General features: G+C 49.3%; 1 protein-coding gene across 1 annotated transcript in view; it reads right to left on the bottom strand.

Annotated features, from left to right (window-relative positions):
- The window catches only part of TSEN15 (tRNA splicing endonuclease subunit 15), a 144,080-nt gene that overhangs the window by 60,038 nt on the left and 66,210 nt on the right, over positions 1-17,832 (bottom strand). The window contains exon 3 of the mRNA XM_069231630.1: positions 9,821-9,956. Coding sequence (XP_069087731.1) covers positions 9,821-9,956 — 136 coding nt within the window. The remainder of the gene's footprint in view (positions 1-9,820; positions 9,957-17,832) is intronic.

Below are 17,832 nucleotides of genomic sequence, written 5' to 3'. Positions count from 1 at the left end.
GGTTATCACACAGCCGTAGAGGATGTGGTGTCGCTGGTCGGTGATGTAACCGACCATCCGACACCATGCTGGATGGTGGGGGGAAGTTGTTTCCTCTAGAGGACTTGGTGGAATCCCCGGATGGGTTCTACCTTGTCCTTGTTTGTGTAATGGTTTGCTCCGTGGCCTCCGGCCCGGAGCTATAAATAAAGAGAGGCGTGGTCGGGAGGCCAGGGGGAATCGCGCAGCGAGCAGACGGGGACCCGTGCTGCTTGAGCGCTGCTCGACCAGGCCTGACCTGACTACGCCGACCAGTTTAAAGCCACACTGTGTCGCGCGTTTATTCTTCGACGCCCCCAAACCATTTGCTATGTTGTGGTTCTAGCACAAGCCACAACAACATTTTGGCGACGAAGGTGAGCGGCCCCACGTCCCTGGGTTTTGCTCCGTAGCGGCTGTGTGTGTAACATGGTGCTCGTGCGGCGGGCGCACAGCCCAGTAAAAAAAAACAACAAAAAAAAAAGAGAGAGAAAGATTACAGAACGGCGGCCGTGCGTCACGCGGTGCTCGTGCCGGTTCTGTTTGTTTTTCCTTCTGGGGTGGTCTAAGTGGAAGCTGGATCACGGCAGCAGGGAGGACCTCCTCTAAGCCCTGTAGAAGACTCCATGCAAAGAGTTGGGACAACAGCAGAATTTTTGTGGAGCAGTCAGCACGAGCAAAGTTGGTGAACAAAGTGAGGCACATCAGGACACAGTGAGCAAAGGAGTAGCCCCCATAAGCTGTGCCTAGGACCCCCCTGCCACCAGACAGTGTTTTCCATTACCTGCACGACATTATCAGTCCTAGCTCAGCCCAACTGGCCACAATGTCCGCCATACCTCCAGTAGAACCATTCATTGTAGAAGGAGCCCCATCTGCACAAGCTCCAAAGTGGAAAGAATGGGTGGAAAGAGTACTCCTATTCTTTGAGGCCACCAAGGTAGCAAATGACCAGAAGCGTGCTATGCTCATCCACATAGGAGGGAAAGACACATATAAGATATCAAAAAACCTAGTGGAAGACACACTCAAAACACATGTAACGTTGATAGCGGCACTCAACAGGCACTTTGAACCCATGGTCAACACTGATTATGAAAGATTCATATTCAGACAAGCGAGGCAACAAGCAGAGGAGTCGTTAGACACTTTCCACCTAAGGCTGAGAGAGTTAGCGAGCACGTGCAGATTTAATGACAAAACGGAAGAGGTGAGAGGGCAGTTGATCCAAGGGTGTGCATCCTTAAAGCTCCGGGAACACATCGTAGAGGAATCCGGAAAATCCTTTCCGGACATTTTGCAATTGGGGCGCACAAAGGAACTGTTGAGAGCCAGGGCCTCGCACATGGAGGCAGCCTTACAGCAACCTATAAAGGAAGAGGTGGCCAATGCAGTCACGGCACCCATGAACAGACCCAAAGACTGAACAAAGCCCGAACGAGGCAGTGTGGGTATTGTGGGGGAGTAGTACACAAATCATCTGAGTGCCCAGAAAAGGGAAAAGTATGCTCCAGCTGCGGAAAGATGAATAATTTTGCAAAGGTTTGCAGGTCCAAGAGAACTGGAAGTGCATCTGTCAACGTCGCACTGGAAGAGGCCCTTCCAGAAATATCGGAGCGTGGGAGTGACATGGACGATGACGAAGCTGTGATTCACGTTGTCCACTCCCTATTTGCTGTCAAGCCTACCAACCCTCGTCAAGCACAACTTACAAAGTGCCAGATCTTGATGGGCAAGCACAAGATTGTCGCAGTAGTATACACTGGAGCGTCCATAAACCTACTGGCTGCAGAGGAACACTGCCGGATGTTGCCAACTCCAGCACTGACCAAGGCAAACATCAAGGTATACGCATACGGGCAAAGCACCCCTTTGGCCTTGAGAGGCATGTTCCAAACTACTCTCACCCATGGATCGCAATCCACCTCAGCGAAGGTCTATGTGACCGAGGGAGGAACTGGAATGCTGTTGGGCTGCAAGGCTTCGGAAGAGTTGGCGATTGGGACGTTCACATTCAGCATTCACCAAGAGTCCATAACTGAACTGGTGGCCCGATATGAAGGAGTATTCAAAGGAATTGGGTGTCTCCGAGGCCGAGAGATCAAGCTCCACATTGATCACACAGTACAACCGGTAGCCCTCCGTCATCGGCGAGTGGCGTTCCACCTTCGACCCCAAGTGGAGAGAGAACTGGAGAACTTGGAAAAGGAAGGAATCATTGAAAAGGTCTCTGGACCCACTCCATGGGTCTCACCCATTGTGGTAGCGAGGAAACTCAAGCAGCCCGGTGAAGTACGGATATGTGTGGACATGCGCCTCCCCAATGCTGCCATCAAACGGGAAAGACATCTGACCCCGACGATTGATGACATCCTGGGAGAACTCAGCGAATCGCGGTGTTTTTCTAAACTAGACCTCAGATCCGGATACCACCAGCTGGTATTGGCCAAGGACTCACGTTATATTACGACCTTCTCCACACATGTCGGGCTCAGGAGGTATAAGCGGTTGAGTTTTGGTGTATCCAGTGCTGCGGAGGTATTCCAAAATGTCATTCAGGAGCTGTTGGTTGGATTACCTGGAACCATCAATGTCAGTGACGACATCCTTGTCCATGCGCCTACCATCGCGGAACACCACTCCTGACTCCAGAGGGTCCTACAACGCATTCAGGAGTCAGGACTCACACTCCACCGCCAAAAATGTGAGTTCCTAAGGGACAGAATGCAGTTTTTTGGCTACACATTTTCAGCGAGTGGGATAGCCCCCTATCTGGCCAAAGTAAATGACATTAAGAAAGCGCCTCCTCCCACCAACATCACTGAAGTCAGGAGTTTTCTAGGGATGGTAAATTACTGCGGCCGTTTCATTAAAGATTTGTCTAACCTCACGCAGCCTTTGCGGAGCCTCACCAAAGCCTCTGAGCCATGGAGATGGGGGCCCACTGAACAGTCTGCGTTTGATACTATCAAAGAGGCACTTTCCAGCGAAACCATTTTGAAATATTTCGATCCGAAACGAAGTACCAAGATCGCCGTTGACGCTGGACCAAAAGGACTAGGGGCAGTATTGTTGCAAGAAGAGGCAGAAGGGACGTGGTCCCCCGTTGCCTATGCCAGTCGGTCACTTACTGAAACTGAAGAGCGTTATTCGCAGATAGAAAAAGAAGCGATTGCTGTGCATTGGGGCTGTAAGCACTTCCATATTTATGTGTATGGCCGCCCGTTTATCATAACTACCGACCACAAGCCGTTGCTCCCTCTCTTCAATGGCACCGCTTCCAAACAGCCGCCGAGGATTGAGAAGTGGATGTTACAATTGGAAGACTATCGATGCCAGTTAGAATACCGCCCGGGATCTGAAAATCTGGCAGACTATTTGTCGAGACATCCCAGAGCTGCTTCCGCTGTGGAGGTTGAGGAGGCACAGGAGACCGAGGAATATGTTAGATACATCACAGACCGGTCCCGGCCGATACCTATGACTATGGATGAAATTGTGCAAGCAACCAAAACGGATAAGTGTTTACAAAAATTTCTGGTAGCAATGCAGAACAACCAGTGGCACCGTCTCAAAGGACAACTACCTTTGCTGACCACCGACTCCCAACGTATCATCGGGAGTCTGTACAACGTGAGGGATGAGCTCACCACTGATGTCGAGGGGTGCATCTTGAGAGGAAATCGGTTGGTCATTCCATCCTCCCTCTCCACCCGAGCAGTTGAGTTGGCCCAAAATGGCCACCAAGGGATGGTCAAGACGAAGAGCCGCCTCCGGTCGAAAGTGTGGGTTCCTCTTATGGACGAACAAGTCGAGAGTCTGGTGAGGTCTTGCAGGTGGTGTCAGGCCACTGGTGAGTCGAGTAGGCCCACTCCTATCGAAACTGAGCCCTCCCCAGCCGGACCCTGGGTCTCGGCTAGTTTGTATTTTGGAAGCTTGCCTGATGGTCGCCACACCATGGTCCTCATCAATGATTTTTCGAAGTACCCCGAAGTGGAGATCATCCCTGCCCTCACGGCCGAGGTCGTGATTTCCGGTCTCGAGAAAGCCATGGCCACCCATGGTGTCATATCTGAGATAAAGACAGACAATGGGCCACCGTTCCAAAGTAGGGAACTAGCTGAGTATCTGAATATCACGGGTACACGTCACCGCCGGATTACCCCGCGTTGGCCTCAAGCTAACGGTGAGGTAGAGAGATTCATGAGGACTTTGAACAAGGTGATCCGGATCGCCCTAGCTGGTGGTCAGGCTGTTGAGTATGCTATATTCTCGTTTCTACGGAATTATAGGCAAACGCCCCATTCCACCACGAACAGAGCGCCGAGTCACATCGCATTTGGGAGGGCGTCTGTGGATGCCATTCCTCATCATTCCTCCTGGAGTCCTCCCGCCGTGGCTAGCGACCTAGTTCAAGAGAAAAGGCGTGTGTCTAATCAACGGGTAAGCCGTGCTCGCCGAGCGATCCCGTCTGATCTCAGGGTGGGTGATCAGGTGTTACTGAAGCAAATTCTGCCTGGGAGTAAGTTTCGCACGCCTTTCAGCTCAGTCCCCTGGATAATTATTCAAAGAAAGGGATCTGCTGTCGTAGCCCAGCATGGGAGTGAAACGGTGACCCGCAACATCTAATTGTTTAAAAGGTTCCACCCCTTCAGAGAGACCGGCAAAGAAAGTTTCTGTGACGCTGGCGATGTCGGTCCTTTGTCTCTGGGGCCTGGTTTGGACAGTCCAACTTCTAGTCCTGCCCCGACTGAGCAGTTGACTGGTGATTTGGGTCAGGATTCGTTGTCCCACCGCTCAGGGTCTGCCAGATATAATTTACGTAGTAATCCCTGCCCTTCAATCCGTCTGCGTGATCACCTGTGTGACTAGTGAACAGTTGTTTACATGTTATTTGTTGTTTTAGTATTTTGTGGAGGAATGTGGTGTCGCTGGTCGGTGATGTAACCGACCATCCGACACCATGCTGGATGGTGGGGGGAAGTTGTTTCCTCTTGAGGACTTGGTGGAATCCCTGGATGTTTCCGGATGGGTTCTACGTTGTCCTTGTTTGTGTAATGGTTTGCTCCGTGGCCTCCGGCCCGGAGCTATAAATAAAGAGAGGCGTGGTCGGGAGGCCAGGGGGAATCGCGCAGCGAGCAGACGGGGACCCGTGCTGCTTGAGCGCTGCTCGACCAGGCCTGACCGGACTACGCCGACCAGTTTAAAGAAACACTGTGTCGTGCGTTTATTTTTCGACGCCCTCAAACCATTTGCTATGTTGTGGTTCTAGCACAGGCCACAACATAACAGAGGAGACCAGCGCTGAAGCATGATCCGCGAATACGCCCCACCAGAGAGCTTTAAACATGTCTACACATCCGAAAGAATCTCATAGAAATGCAGCATTCATAACACGGCACGGTCATTTTGACGGAAACGCTGGTATATGGATATAGGTTTCTTCAAGCTCCAATACAACTACGGATTCAACTAAACACAATACATTACACAGGGCGGGGACACAAAACTAGCAGTGTTTACTTTCAGGGAGACTCGCAATCCATGTTTCTGTAGTTTGCCCTCCGCCTACACACTGCCTACAAACTATCCCTCGTATAGCAGCGATTGCAACTTCTAGATTAACCGCCACACACCGTCTGTGTTAACTGAATACACTATCTTTGTCTCCTGTCCTCAAGGCCATGGGTCACCTAACTACCCCCAGCCAACTAATCTTAGCAGGGGACGTTAACTATCAAATCCCGTTGGGTAATGCATGGGGTTCCATAATCCCTGTATACAAACCCATCTCTCATTCTTAGTTATGTATGGCCCTCATTGAAAGCCGCTAGCGTAAATTCCAGATTATACATTTGGTAATTCGCTACTATGAGGTAGCAACAGTTGTTTACAAGAGCTGTGACCACTGCTGTTACATCACAAAGGAATGCTGTGCCCTCACACAGCAAGTCAATGCAGCTTTGGCAGGGCACAGATAGGGGAGGAAGGGGGAGGAAGGCATACAGGGGGGCGGGTGACAGGAGGCCAGGCTTTTTTTCTACAGTGATGTTAAGTCATGTTACCTATGGCTCCCCCAATACATCTCTGCCCCTGCACAGCAGTTGAAAGCAAGGGAAGATAATTCTGCGGACTATAAATAAACATATTATAGCAGGGTAAAAAGTGAATTACTGTAGGAAGGTGGTTTTCTTTAAGCATGGTCACCCCCATTTTCGACCTGTTTGTCAGCGTGTTTTTACTGTCTCACTGGGATCCTGCTAGTTAGGACCCCAGTGCTCATAGTTTGTGGCCTACATGTGTTGTCACTGGAGTTCTGCTAATCAGAACTCCAGTGCTTTTGCTCTCTCTGTTTACCAAATCTGTCACTATAGTCTAGTGACTCCATATTCCAATTCAGATTGTCACACTGGACCCCCCCCCTTATATGTTCCTAGTAATGGTACCTAGGTACCCAAGGTAATGGGGTTCCAGGAGATCCTTATAGGCTGCAGCATTTCTTTTGCCCCCCACAAGGAGCTCATACAAACACTCCTTCAGGACTGCCACTGCAGCCTGAGTGAAATAGTGCACACACTATTTCACAGCCATTTTCACTGCACCAAGTAACTTATAAATCACCTATATGTCTAACCTTCAGTTACTGAAGGCTATGTGCAAAGTTACTGTGTGTGAGGGCACCCTTGCACTAGCAAAAGTGCCCCCACATTGTCCAGCGCCAATTTCCCAGACTTCGTGAGTGCGGGGACACCATTATAAGCATGCACTACATATATGTCAATACATCTATGTAGCTTCACAATAGTAACTCCGAATATGGCCATGTGAGGTTTCTAAGGTTGTGAAATTGAACCCCCAATCAAAATCTGGGGGGGGGGGGGGGGGGGGGGGGGGGGCAATTCTATGCACCCTGGGGGCTCCACCATGGGCCCCCAGTACTGCCTAACCAGCTCTCTGAGGTTTCCACTGCAGCCCCAGATGCTGTCACCTCACAGACAGGTTTCTGCCCTCCTGGGGTTTGAGCAGCTCAATCCCAGGAAGGCAGAACAATGCATTTCCTTTAGGAGAGGGGTGTTACACCCTCTCCCATTGGAAATAGGTGTTACAGGCATGGGAGGGGTATCCTCCCAGAGCCTCTGGAAATGCTCTGAAGGGCACAAACGGTGCCCTCCTTGCATAATCTACTCTACACTGGTTCAGGGACCCCAGTCTTTGCTCTGGCACAACACTGGACAAAGGAAAGAGGAGTGAGCACTCCCCTGTCCATCATCACCCCAGGGGTGGTGCCTAGAGCTCCTCCAGAGTGTCCCTGGCGTTAGCCATCTTGGATTCCAAGATGTGGGGACCCTCAGGGAGCATCTGAGTGGCTAGTGCCAGCAGGTGACGTCAAAGACACCTCCTGATTGGCTACCTACTAAGGTATGCACCTATCACCCTCTCAGGGTTATTTAGGGTCTCTCCTCTGGGTATTTCCTCAGATTCGGTTTGCAAGACTCCACCAGGACTCCTCTGCTTCAGCTTCTGACCGTCGGATCAACCGCAGACAGCTCCAGGAACCGCTGTAACTGCAACAAACTATCCAGAAAGGCTACTGTGACCCTGCAACTTCAGCTCCAGCCAGCAACTGCAACAGTTTCCAGGTTGTGCATGCTCTGAGGACTGTGTCTTCATTCTGCAAAAGAAGGACCAAAGGAATCTCCCATGGAGTGACAGAGTCACTTCCCTGCTTCAGCAGGCACCTCTCTGCAACGACAACTGGTCCTCTGGGACTCCTCTCCTGTCGACGAGTGTAATCCCTGGAACACAGGTCGTGGACCGAAGTGATCCTTACTGTCCAAAGGTCCAGCTGTCCATAAGAGCTTGCCTTCCCGTGCCAGACAGTACACCTGGCCACCTCATCTTCTGTAGCTCCTGGGGCTTCGGTGCACTTCTTCCAAAAGTTCTTTGTGCACAGTGTAGCTCAGGTCCCCAGCACTCTCTTCTGCGATGCTCAGCTCCCCGATTTGTTCTCTGGCGGCGTGGGATCCCTTTGTGTAGTGCTGCGACGATCGCACTATGTAACTCCTTTGTCCTCGTGTACTGGGACTTCTGTGGGTGCTGCCTGGTCTTCCGAGGGCTCTCTGAAATGCTGAGAGCCCCCTCTGTCTCCTCAGTCTGAGTCGATACCCCCAGATCCATCCTGGGACCGGGCAGCACCTCTTTGACGCAAAACGCGTCCTTGCGTGAACCAAGGCTTGTTGGTGGAATACAGTGATGAAAACTGCCTGCATCCAATGATTCGACGTGGGCCATCTCTTGCACCAAGCAGGAACCCGCAGCTGTCTTCTTTGGTGCATTTCTGTACTTTTCTTCTAACCGGAGAATCCACTTTTGCACCTTCATCCCGGTTAGCAGGGGCTTCTGTTCTGCCTGGACTCTTCATCGACACCTGGACTTGGTCTCCTCTCTCCACAGGTCTTCAGGTCCAGGAATCCATTGTTGGTTTCTTGCAATCTTGCTTTGTTTTTGCATAATCCTTTGCCACTACTTCTAGTGTGTTCTGAGGAAACTTGCTGTATTTTACTCCTGTTCCCTGGGCTCTGGGGTGGGGTATTTTACTTACCTTTGGTGCTTTCTTACACTCCCAGCACCCCTCTACACACTACACCTGCCTAGGAGGGAACTGACATTTGCATTCCACTATTTTAGTATATGGTTTGTGTTACCCCTAGGCCCACTGCAACCTATTGTGTTGTTCACTGTTTGCACTATTTTCTGACTGTGTACGTACCTGATTTTGGTTACTAGTGTACATACTGTGTATAATACTTACCTCAAGTAAGAGTATTGCCTCTAAGATATTTTTGGCAGTATGTCACTAAATAAAGTACCTTTATTTTTGGTAACACTGAGTATTGTCTTTTATTGTGTATAAGTACTGCGTGACTATAGTGGTATTGCAAGAGCTATGCATGTCTCCTAGCTCAGTCTTGGCTGCTCTGCTACAGCTACCCTAAGGTGTAAGTATCTCTGGTACCCACTACAAACCAGGCCAGCTTCTCACAATTACCTGTGAGGCCCCCAGTCGCCTATCAACGGCTCATCTGTAATAACTCTTACTACAGTTGAGTTCTGCTGTCACAATGCTTGCTGCTAGGACCAGAGCCAAGATGAAAAGTAGGTCACAGCAAAATTACAGCAGTCATTGAAACTAAAACAAGAACTTGCGTTTTGCTCTTCTGATCTATTTTTTTTTTTTAAATGAAGAGCAATCAGCAGAAATACCATACTTACGGTAACATGTTTTTTGTACAATATAGGTAATTAGAGGAAAGACAGAATTTCTGTGCATGTTTCCCCACATTCCGAGTTACAGTATTTTGAATCTGATTTACACTAAAAAGATAAATATTTTTTCTGAGACAAATTCATAACTGCTCTACAGCGTGTTTAATTTCACATTGTAGATTCTGCTTTTATTCTTAATGTTTGCAACCATACCATGTCTTCATATGACAGAGCAAGACATAAAGGAATTAAGTACATTCTAGGAAGAGTGATGGTGTGACCACGTATTATAAAGAATAAAAAAAAACACTGCCTTAAATTAACATGCTATTAAACATCACTTCAGAGTTTCACAACCTTATACAGGATCTCCGCCTTTGGCCTCATTCTTCTGTATCATCACACACTCTTCTATGACTTGTTATATCCTTATAATGTACGTCAGGGAGTACTTTACTCCATATATTATCTAACAGCCAAAGGAAAAATGTAATGTTTAGCCACAATCTGTTCAACACCACAACTGGTTACTCACCTCTCATGACTATAGGACATTCCGATTGATGTTGGCACCACAACCTGGGGGCACTGCCCTTCCTTCTCCCGTGCACAGAGGCAGATTACCTGCAGGTCTCTAAGTGCCTTGTACCGCACCTCGTGCCAGTTCCGCCCTATTGGGAGAAGGCAAATGTAAAGTTAGCTAATTAATTAGTTATCAGTTTTAATAGATAGCTATAACACGTTTTTCTTTACTCTGCCATCCATGATGTATAATTATGTCCTTCAGTAAGATTAGACAAATGTAAGCGCACCTGCTGCACTATTGATAGCAACCCCACTCAACCAGTGCTTAATTTGAGCCAGTGGTTTCTGTGGCGGGCACCAGCACTAATTTTTGGGGTCCAGCTCTTATTTTTCTACAACACACATTTACTGCGAGCAAAAGGGACACATAGGAAAGACCGAGGAAGAGAAAGACGGAAAAGTGTCACAAAGGAAGAGAGCAGAAAGCTGCTAGAGTGAGTTGAAGGGGCAGGGAGTTGCTGTAAATGGATTAAAGAGTCCAGAGATGGCTTCAGGATTACGCTGCCTCAGAATTCTGTGCTTGCGCATTTAATTGGAGCAGTTGCGTGTTTCAGACGAGAGCTTTGGGCACTGGCACGTTTTTATTTACAAATTAAGCACTGACCTCAACCTTTTACCATAGTGGCAGTGTTGTCTTGGACACAACATCGCTCTCTTGCCAATGGATTGACGATTCGGAGGCAGAGAAGAGAGGTGAGAGGGAGGTGTTCTGGTTCCGTGGTTTCTGATTACACTACAAAGCAAACAGAGAAATGTGGATGTGGTCGTGGAAGAAAGGGTTGGCAGACGGTCTCTTTAACACCGGTCGCTGGAGCTTAGGCTTCAATTAGTTTTCTACTCCCCACTGCCACAGTGGCCGTGACCAGAGAGGAATTGTCCTCGGTCACTCTGAGCAGGTGATCTTGGCTGTGGCCGTGACTCAAATCATCCAAACTTCAGGCAGGCCAGGAGCTGCCTCACCAGTTCCCATGCTTGCCCTTCGGTGAACATTTGATGGCTGTTCTACTGGCGGTGGGGGTCCAGGACAGTTAATGAACAATGAGATAGTGCAAGCCACACTGTAAAATCCTCTTCTTGCAGAGATTATTGTTCTTGTTTTTTAGCTACCATCAGTGGCCGAGTTTGAAACAGCATCTCAATTTTCCCAGAGGGTTGGCAGTTGTTGAACAGAACATGGTTGCTGAATTATGTCAGAGGCTTTCAATCCTCTTCTCCGGTTTTCTAGCAAGTTACACATTTGCCGGTAGGTTTCAGCGAGTCCCGACGTTGAAGCCAGGAGGAGCACACATGGACTCTGTATTGGCCCCCTTGGGCATCACAAAAGGTGATGGCTGGAATGCATGGATCAATCTCCACCACTGGTAAGCATTAACCCGTACGGTGCCTTGGACGAGGTGATCTCGTCCAAGGCACCGGTTCCCGGGTGCCTTGGACGAGATCACCTCGTCCTGCACCCGTGGGCCCCACACCCCCCGGTCGTGGATGGAAGGGGAATCCCTTCCCCTGCCAACCGACCCCCCCAGCAATCTGATGACATCAGCGCGCTCACAGCGCGCCGACGTCATCAAGTATTGCCGAGGGACGCGCTGGAAGCCATTTGCTTCCAGCGCGTCAGTGAGAGAGGACTCACAGGTGTGTCCTTCCCTCTTTGGGGGTTGGGGGGGGGGAGGAAACAGACACAGGGGGAAAGGAAAGGGTTTTTCCTTTCCCCCTGTGCCTGTTTTCAGTGGGTTCCTGCTCCACGATCGCGAGCCCCGGCAGGAATCCCCACTAGGCACCAGTGATTTCTGTTTATTGTTAGTTTTGGGAGCGACCCCTTGGACAAGGGTCGCTCCCATTGGGGGCTATTATCCTCCTATTTCGGCCCCCCCTGGGGGCAGATCGGCCGATGTTTCAGCCGATCTGCCCTCAGGGGGGGCCAAAAACCACTAGACACCAGGGAAATTGTTTTCGGCATGTTTTTTGGGAGCGACCCCTTGGGCAAGGGTCGCTCCCATTGGGGGATAATTTTTTTCCTTATTTCGGCCTCACCTGGGGGCAGATCGGACAATTTTACAGCCGATCTGTCCCCAGGGAGGGCCGAAAACCACTAGACACCAGGGAAATTATTTTCTTTGTTTCTGGGCAGCGACCCCTTAGGCAAGGGTCGCTGCCCCGGGGGCAATAATTTTTTTAACATGTTTTGGCCGATCTGGCCCCCGGGGGGGGGGGGAGGGGGAGGGGGGTCGAAACCCACCAGGCGCCAGGGATTGTGTGCTGTGTGTGTGTGTTTGGGGGCACCCCTTGGGCAAGGGTCGCCCCCCCCCCCCCCAAAGGGGAGAAATTTCGTATTGGCCATCTCTGCCCCCCTTTGGGCCTATTTTTTTAGGCCCATCTGCCCCCAAGGAGGGCAGAAACCACCAATACGGCAGGGATTTATTTTTTTGTTCCCCTTTTTTTGTTTAGTGCTGGGGGTGCCCCCTTTGGCAAGGGTCGCCCCTAAAGGGGGCACAGAGCTGTTGGCAATTTCTGCCCCCCTTGGGGGCAGATCTGCCAATTTTTTTACGCCCATCTGCCCCCAAGGGGGGCAGAATCCACTTAGGCACCAGGGATCCTGTGTGAGTGTGTGTTTTGTGTGGGGGTGGCACCTCTGGCAAAGGTCGCCCCACCCAAAGGGGGCACGTTAGTGATGGCCATTTCTGCCCACCCTGTAGGCAGATCAGCCTATTTTCTTTTAGGCCCATCTGCCCCCAAGGGGGGCGGAAGGCACCAAGATGTCAGAGATTATTTTTTTTGGTTCCCTTTGTTTTTTTGTGTGCTGGGGCACCCCCATTCGCCCCCTTTGGCAAGGGTCGCCCCCCCCCCCCCCCCCCCCCCCCAAAACCAGGGTACATAGCTGTTGGCCATTTCTGCCCCACTTGGGGGCAGATCAGCCTATTTTTTTTAGGCCCATCTGCCTCCTAATGGGGCAGAAGCCACTTAGGCACCAGGGACAATTTCTAAGTTCTTGTTGGCGGGGTGTTTGTCAACTGGCGAAGTATATGTATCTGTGATTATAACAGTTTATTTCTTCTTTTTGTTCTAGTTCAAATCTTTTGCTTCCTTTGCTGTGGATCCTTGCGGTTTTCGCAGTAGTTGTGAAAGCAATTTACTCCAAAGGAGTATTGTTGACATGCATGAATGGCATGTTTGTAAGTGGTGTACTGAATGCAGTATTGTGTGTGAGATTGTCCTTAGATTTGAGCACAATGATATTTGTGTTGTCATATGTCTAATTTTCTTTTTTCTTTTTAGTGGGATATCATTGGTGATTGCTGTGTCTGTGCAGAGTAGTTGCTGGGGAGTAGCATTTTCAGGCAAGTGAGTGGTATAGTTTTTTAGTACATAACTCTTTGTGGTAAAGCTACACTTTGTTTATTATTTATTTTAGTGCTAATTGTTGTTGGCAATCCATTTGTTGTTAGTGAGGATCATGGCTAGCCGCAGAGTGACCGCTCAGCAGGTTGTTGGCATGCTCTTTGAGTCGTCTTCAGACCATGATTACAAGACTGACTCTGCAACTGAGGTAGAGGAGGAAGTAAGAGATTCTGGCAGTGAGTTTTCTGTCCGAGAGTATTCTTTTGATGAGGAAGCTACTCTGCAGTGCAGTGCAGATGAAGGGCCTGTTTTAGAGGAGGACATTGATGTGCCAAGAGTGCAGCAGCCTGGGGCTGAAGGGTTTCCCATTAGTAGACCTGACACCTGGATTGCCCCAAACATGGAGCAGCCACAGTTACCTGCATTTACGGGTCTCCCAGGGTGTAGAGTCAATACGGAAAACTTTCTGCCTGTCCATTTCTTTCACTTATTTATGGACGATGTATTTTTGGAAGAGATTGTGGAGCAGACTAATTTGTATGCAGAGCAATATTTGAGGGACAACGCTGCCAGACTTAGGCCTCAGTCTAGAGCTACTCAGTGGGTTCCCACATATCTGGAAGAGATGAAAAAGTTTTTAGGTTTTACTTTTTTGATGGGGTTGATCAGGAAGCCATCACTGGCTTCTGATTGGTCTACTAGTCCCTTGATGGCAACGCCCATATTTCCTGCAACTATGACACGTAATCGCTATTTGCTTCTTCTTCGTATGCTGCATTTTGTAGACAATGCTTTCGCCTTGCCACGAGATCATCCTGATTGTGACCGTCTTTTTAAGATTAAGCCTGTCCTTGATCATTTTGTAGATCTGTTTTCAGAGGTCTATGTTCCAGGCAAAGAGATAAGTGTGGACGAGTCTTTGGTCCTTTTCAAGGGGCGTTTAGTTTTTAAGCAGTACATTCCTAGTAAGAGGGCACGGTATGGGATTAAATTGTATATGCTGTCAGAAAGCAGGACAGGATATGTGTATAATTTCAGTGTCTACACTGGTAGGGATTCCAGTATTGACCCTCCTGGTTGTCTGGCCACTTTTAGAGTTAGCGAAAAAATTGTGTGGGAACTTGGTAGACGACTGTTTAACAAAGGTCACCATTTGTACGTAGATAATTTCTACACTGGAGTGCAGTTGTTCAAGGAGTTGTTTAGAGTGGACACTGTTGCATGTGGCACAATCCGTTCTAACCGGAAAGGCTATCCAAGGGAGCTTTTCTGTAAAAAACTTAAGAGGGGACAGTGCAGTGCCTTGCGGAGTAATGAGCTGCTAGCTCTGAAATTTTCAGACAGGAGGGATGTGTACATGCTATCTACCATCCATGATGAGAGTACTTCCCCTGTGACTGTTTGGGGTCAGGTTGCGGAAGTGCACAAACCTGCGTGCATTTTGGAATACAATAGGCACATGGGTGGTGTTGATAGAGTAGATCAGAGGTTGGAACCTTACACTGCTCTTCGTAAGTCATACGTGTGGTATAAAAAGTTGGCCCTACATTTATTTCATTTGGTAACTTTTAATGCTTTTATTGTGTTCAAGGATTGTTCACCTGAGTCAAGGATGACATTTGTTAAATTTCAGGAGTCAGTGATAGAGAGCCTTATTGTGGTGGAACGGGCAAGAGTTCCTAGAGTAGAAGTGGTGGAGGAAGTGGCTAGATTGAAAGATCGCCACTTTCCAGATCACATTCCTCCCACTCCCAAAAAAGACTTGCCCACAAAGAAATGTAGAGTATGTGCCCGGAGAGCCGGATGTACTGCCTCGAATGCCCCTCAAAGCCTGGGCTGTGTGTGCCTGGCTGTTTTAGAAGTTACCACACTAGGAAAAAACTTTGGGAAATACCGTGAGCATAAACTGCCTGTTTTATATTTTCATATGTTCAGTTTCACGGTTGGCATTACTGTCATGTATTTAGTTAGAACTTTAGTGTTTGTAGTTTTGTACTTATTTTATAATTAGTTAGTGGTTTCTTTGTTGTTTATAAACAAAACAAAAAGTGATGGCGGTGTGCGTGGGGTGGCGCTTGGCTGGCACTGTGCGTGGGGTGTCGCTTGGCTGGCGGTGTGTGTGGGGTGGCGCTTGGCTGGCAGTATGGGTGGTGTGGCGCTTGGCTGGCGGTGTGCTTGGGGTGGCGCTTGGCTGGCGTGTGCGTGGGGTGGCGCTTGGCTGGCGGTGTGCGTGGGGTGGCGCTTGGCTGGCGGTGTGCGTGGGGTGGCGCTTGGCTGGCGGTGTGCTTGGCGTGGCGCTTGGCTGGCGGTGTGCGTGGGGTGGCGATTGGCTGGCGGTGTGCATGGGGTGGCGATTGGCTGGTGGTGTGCATGGGGTGGCGCTTGGCTGGCGGTGTGCATGGGGTGGCGCTTGGCTGGCGGTGTGCATGGGGTGGCGCTTGGCTGGCGGTGTGCATGGGGTGGCACTTGGCAGGCGGTATGGGTGGGGTGGTGCTTGGCTGGCAGTGTGTTTGGGGTGGCGCTTGGCTGGCGGAATGGGTGGAGTGGCACTTGGCTGGCGGTTTGCTTGGTGTGGCGCTTGCCTGGCGGTGTGCATGGGGGGCGCTTGGCTGGAGGTGTGCATGGGGGGCACTTGGCTGGCGGTATGGGTGGGGTGGCGCTTGGCTAGAGGTGCCAGCCAAACGCCAGTCCACACACTCACCAGCTGGTGTTATTGCTGTATCAGGCATGTGGGCGTATGAAAGTGATGGGCCCTTGACTGGCGCTGTCTGTTGATGCGAGTGTTGTATGTGCTAGGCCCGTGGCTGGTGGCATGAATGGTCTTGTGCATGTCATGTATGAAAGGTGTGTGAATGGACTGTAAAGCAGTTGGTGCCTTGCCGTGGCTTTACAGCTCACGAGCGGAGAGTCATTGGTTCAGTTTTTTGGCCTTTCAGTTATTACCAGTGCATTTCACTTTTGTGAAATCTCTTGTTAATAAAATTTGATCTACTGAACCATCACTCACCCTCATGCCAAACCCAACCAGTATGTGTGGTAAAAATTAAAAAACCTGCTCCGCTGTAATCAGGCGTCGCAGCACACTTGTGACACGCTAGGTGTCTCTGGTGGCACCCCGATGATGAAGCATGCCAACAACTTGGTTGGTGGGTGAGGTGTCTTTTTCACATAACCTAAGTGCATTTCTTTTCACAATTTTAGTGTTTGGCACATCACAGACGTATCTGGACACATCAAAGTGATATATTACAAAACTACCTGTTTGGGGGGAGGGGGCACCTATGTTTTTGGTCCTGGGTGCAGCCTTCATCTAGGGAAACCTACCAAACCCAGACATTTTTCTTAAAACTAGACACCCCAAGGAGTCCAGAGAGGTGTGGCTTGCGTGGATCCCCCAACATTTTCTTACCCAGACTACTCTGTGAACCTCAAAATTTGCTTAAAAAAGCATATTTTCCTGACTTTCGTTTGTACGATCACCGCTCCAGCACAAAATTCCTACTCCCCAGCGTTCCCCTCAGTCTCCCAAGTAAAATGACACCTCACTTGTGTGGATCCCCAAAGCAGAGTCAGCCTAAAGATGTATAAAAGAAGACTATGTGCTTATCAACTTTCTGTGCTATCCCCATAATCTCTACAAGTTTGTGGCCTTTTTCTGTTGCAGGCACCTGGCTCACCCACACAATGAGGTATCATTTTTAATCGGGAGACTTGGGGGAACCCTGGGTGGAAGGAAATTCGTGGCTCCTCTCAGATTCCAGAACTTTCTGTCACCGAAATGTGAGGAAACGTGTGTTTTTAGTCAAATTTTGAGGTTTGCAAAGGTTTCTGGGTAACAGAATCTGGTGAGAGCCCCACAAGTCACCCCATCTTGGATTCGCCTAGGTCTCTAGTTTTCAAAAATGTACAGGTTTGGTAGGTTTCCCTAGGTGCCGGCTGAGCTAGAGGCCAAAATCTACAGGTAGGCACTTTGCAAAAAACACCTCTGTTTTCTGTAGAAAAATGGGATGTGTCCACGGTGTGTTTTGGGGCATTTCCTGCCACGGGCGCTAGGCCTACCCACACAAGTGAGGTATCATTTTTATCAGGAGACTTGGGGGAACGCTGGGTGGAAGGAAATTTGTAGCTCCTCTCAGATTCCAGAAATTTCTGTCACCGAAATTTGAGGAAAACATTTTTTTTTTGCCAAATGTTGAGGTTTGCAAAGGATTCTGGGTAACAAAACCTGGTCAGAGCCCCACAAGTCACCCCATCTTAGATTCCCCAAGGTCTCTAGTTTTCAAAAATGCACAGGTTTGGTAGGTTTCCCTAGGTGCCGGCTGAGCTAGAGGCCAAAATCTACAGGTAGGCACTTTGCAAAAAACACCTCTGTTTTCTGTAGAAAAATGGGTTGTGTCCACGTTGTGTTTTGGGGCATTTCCTCTCGCGGGCGCTAGGCCTACCCACACAAGTGAGGTACCATTTTTATCGGGAGACTTGGGGGAACATAGAATAGCAAAACAAGTGTTAATGCCACTTATCTTTCTTTACATTTTTTCCTTCCAAATATAAGAGAGTGTGTAAAAAAGACGTCTATTTGAGAAATGCCCTGTAATTCACATGTTAGTATGGGCACCCCAGAATTCA

Source organism: Pleurodeles waltl, chromosome 4_2, assembly GCF_031143425.1.
Source record: "Pleurodeles waltl isolate 20211129_DDA chromosome 4_2, aPleWal1.hap1.20221129, whole genome shotgun sequence".
In the NCBI taxonomy this organism is placed as follows: domain Eukaryota; kingdom Metazoa; phylum Chordata; class Amphibia; order Caudata; family Salamandridae; genus Pleurodeles; species Pleurodeles waltl.
This window is presented reverse-complemented; position numbering and strand designations above follow the sequence as displayed.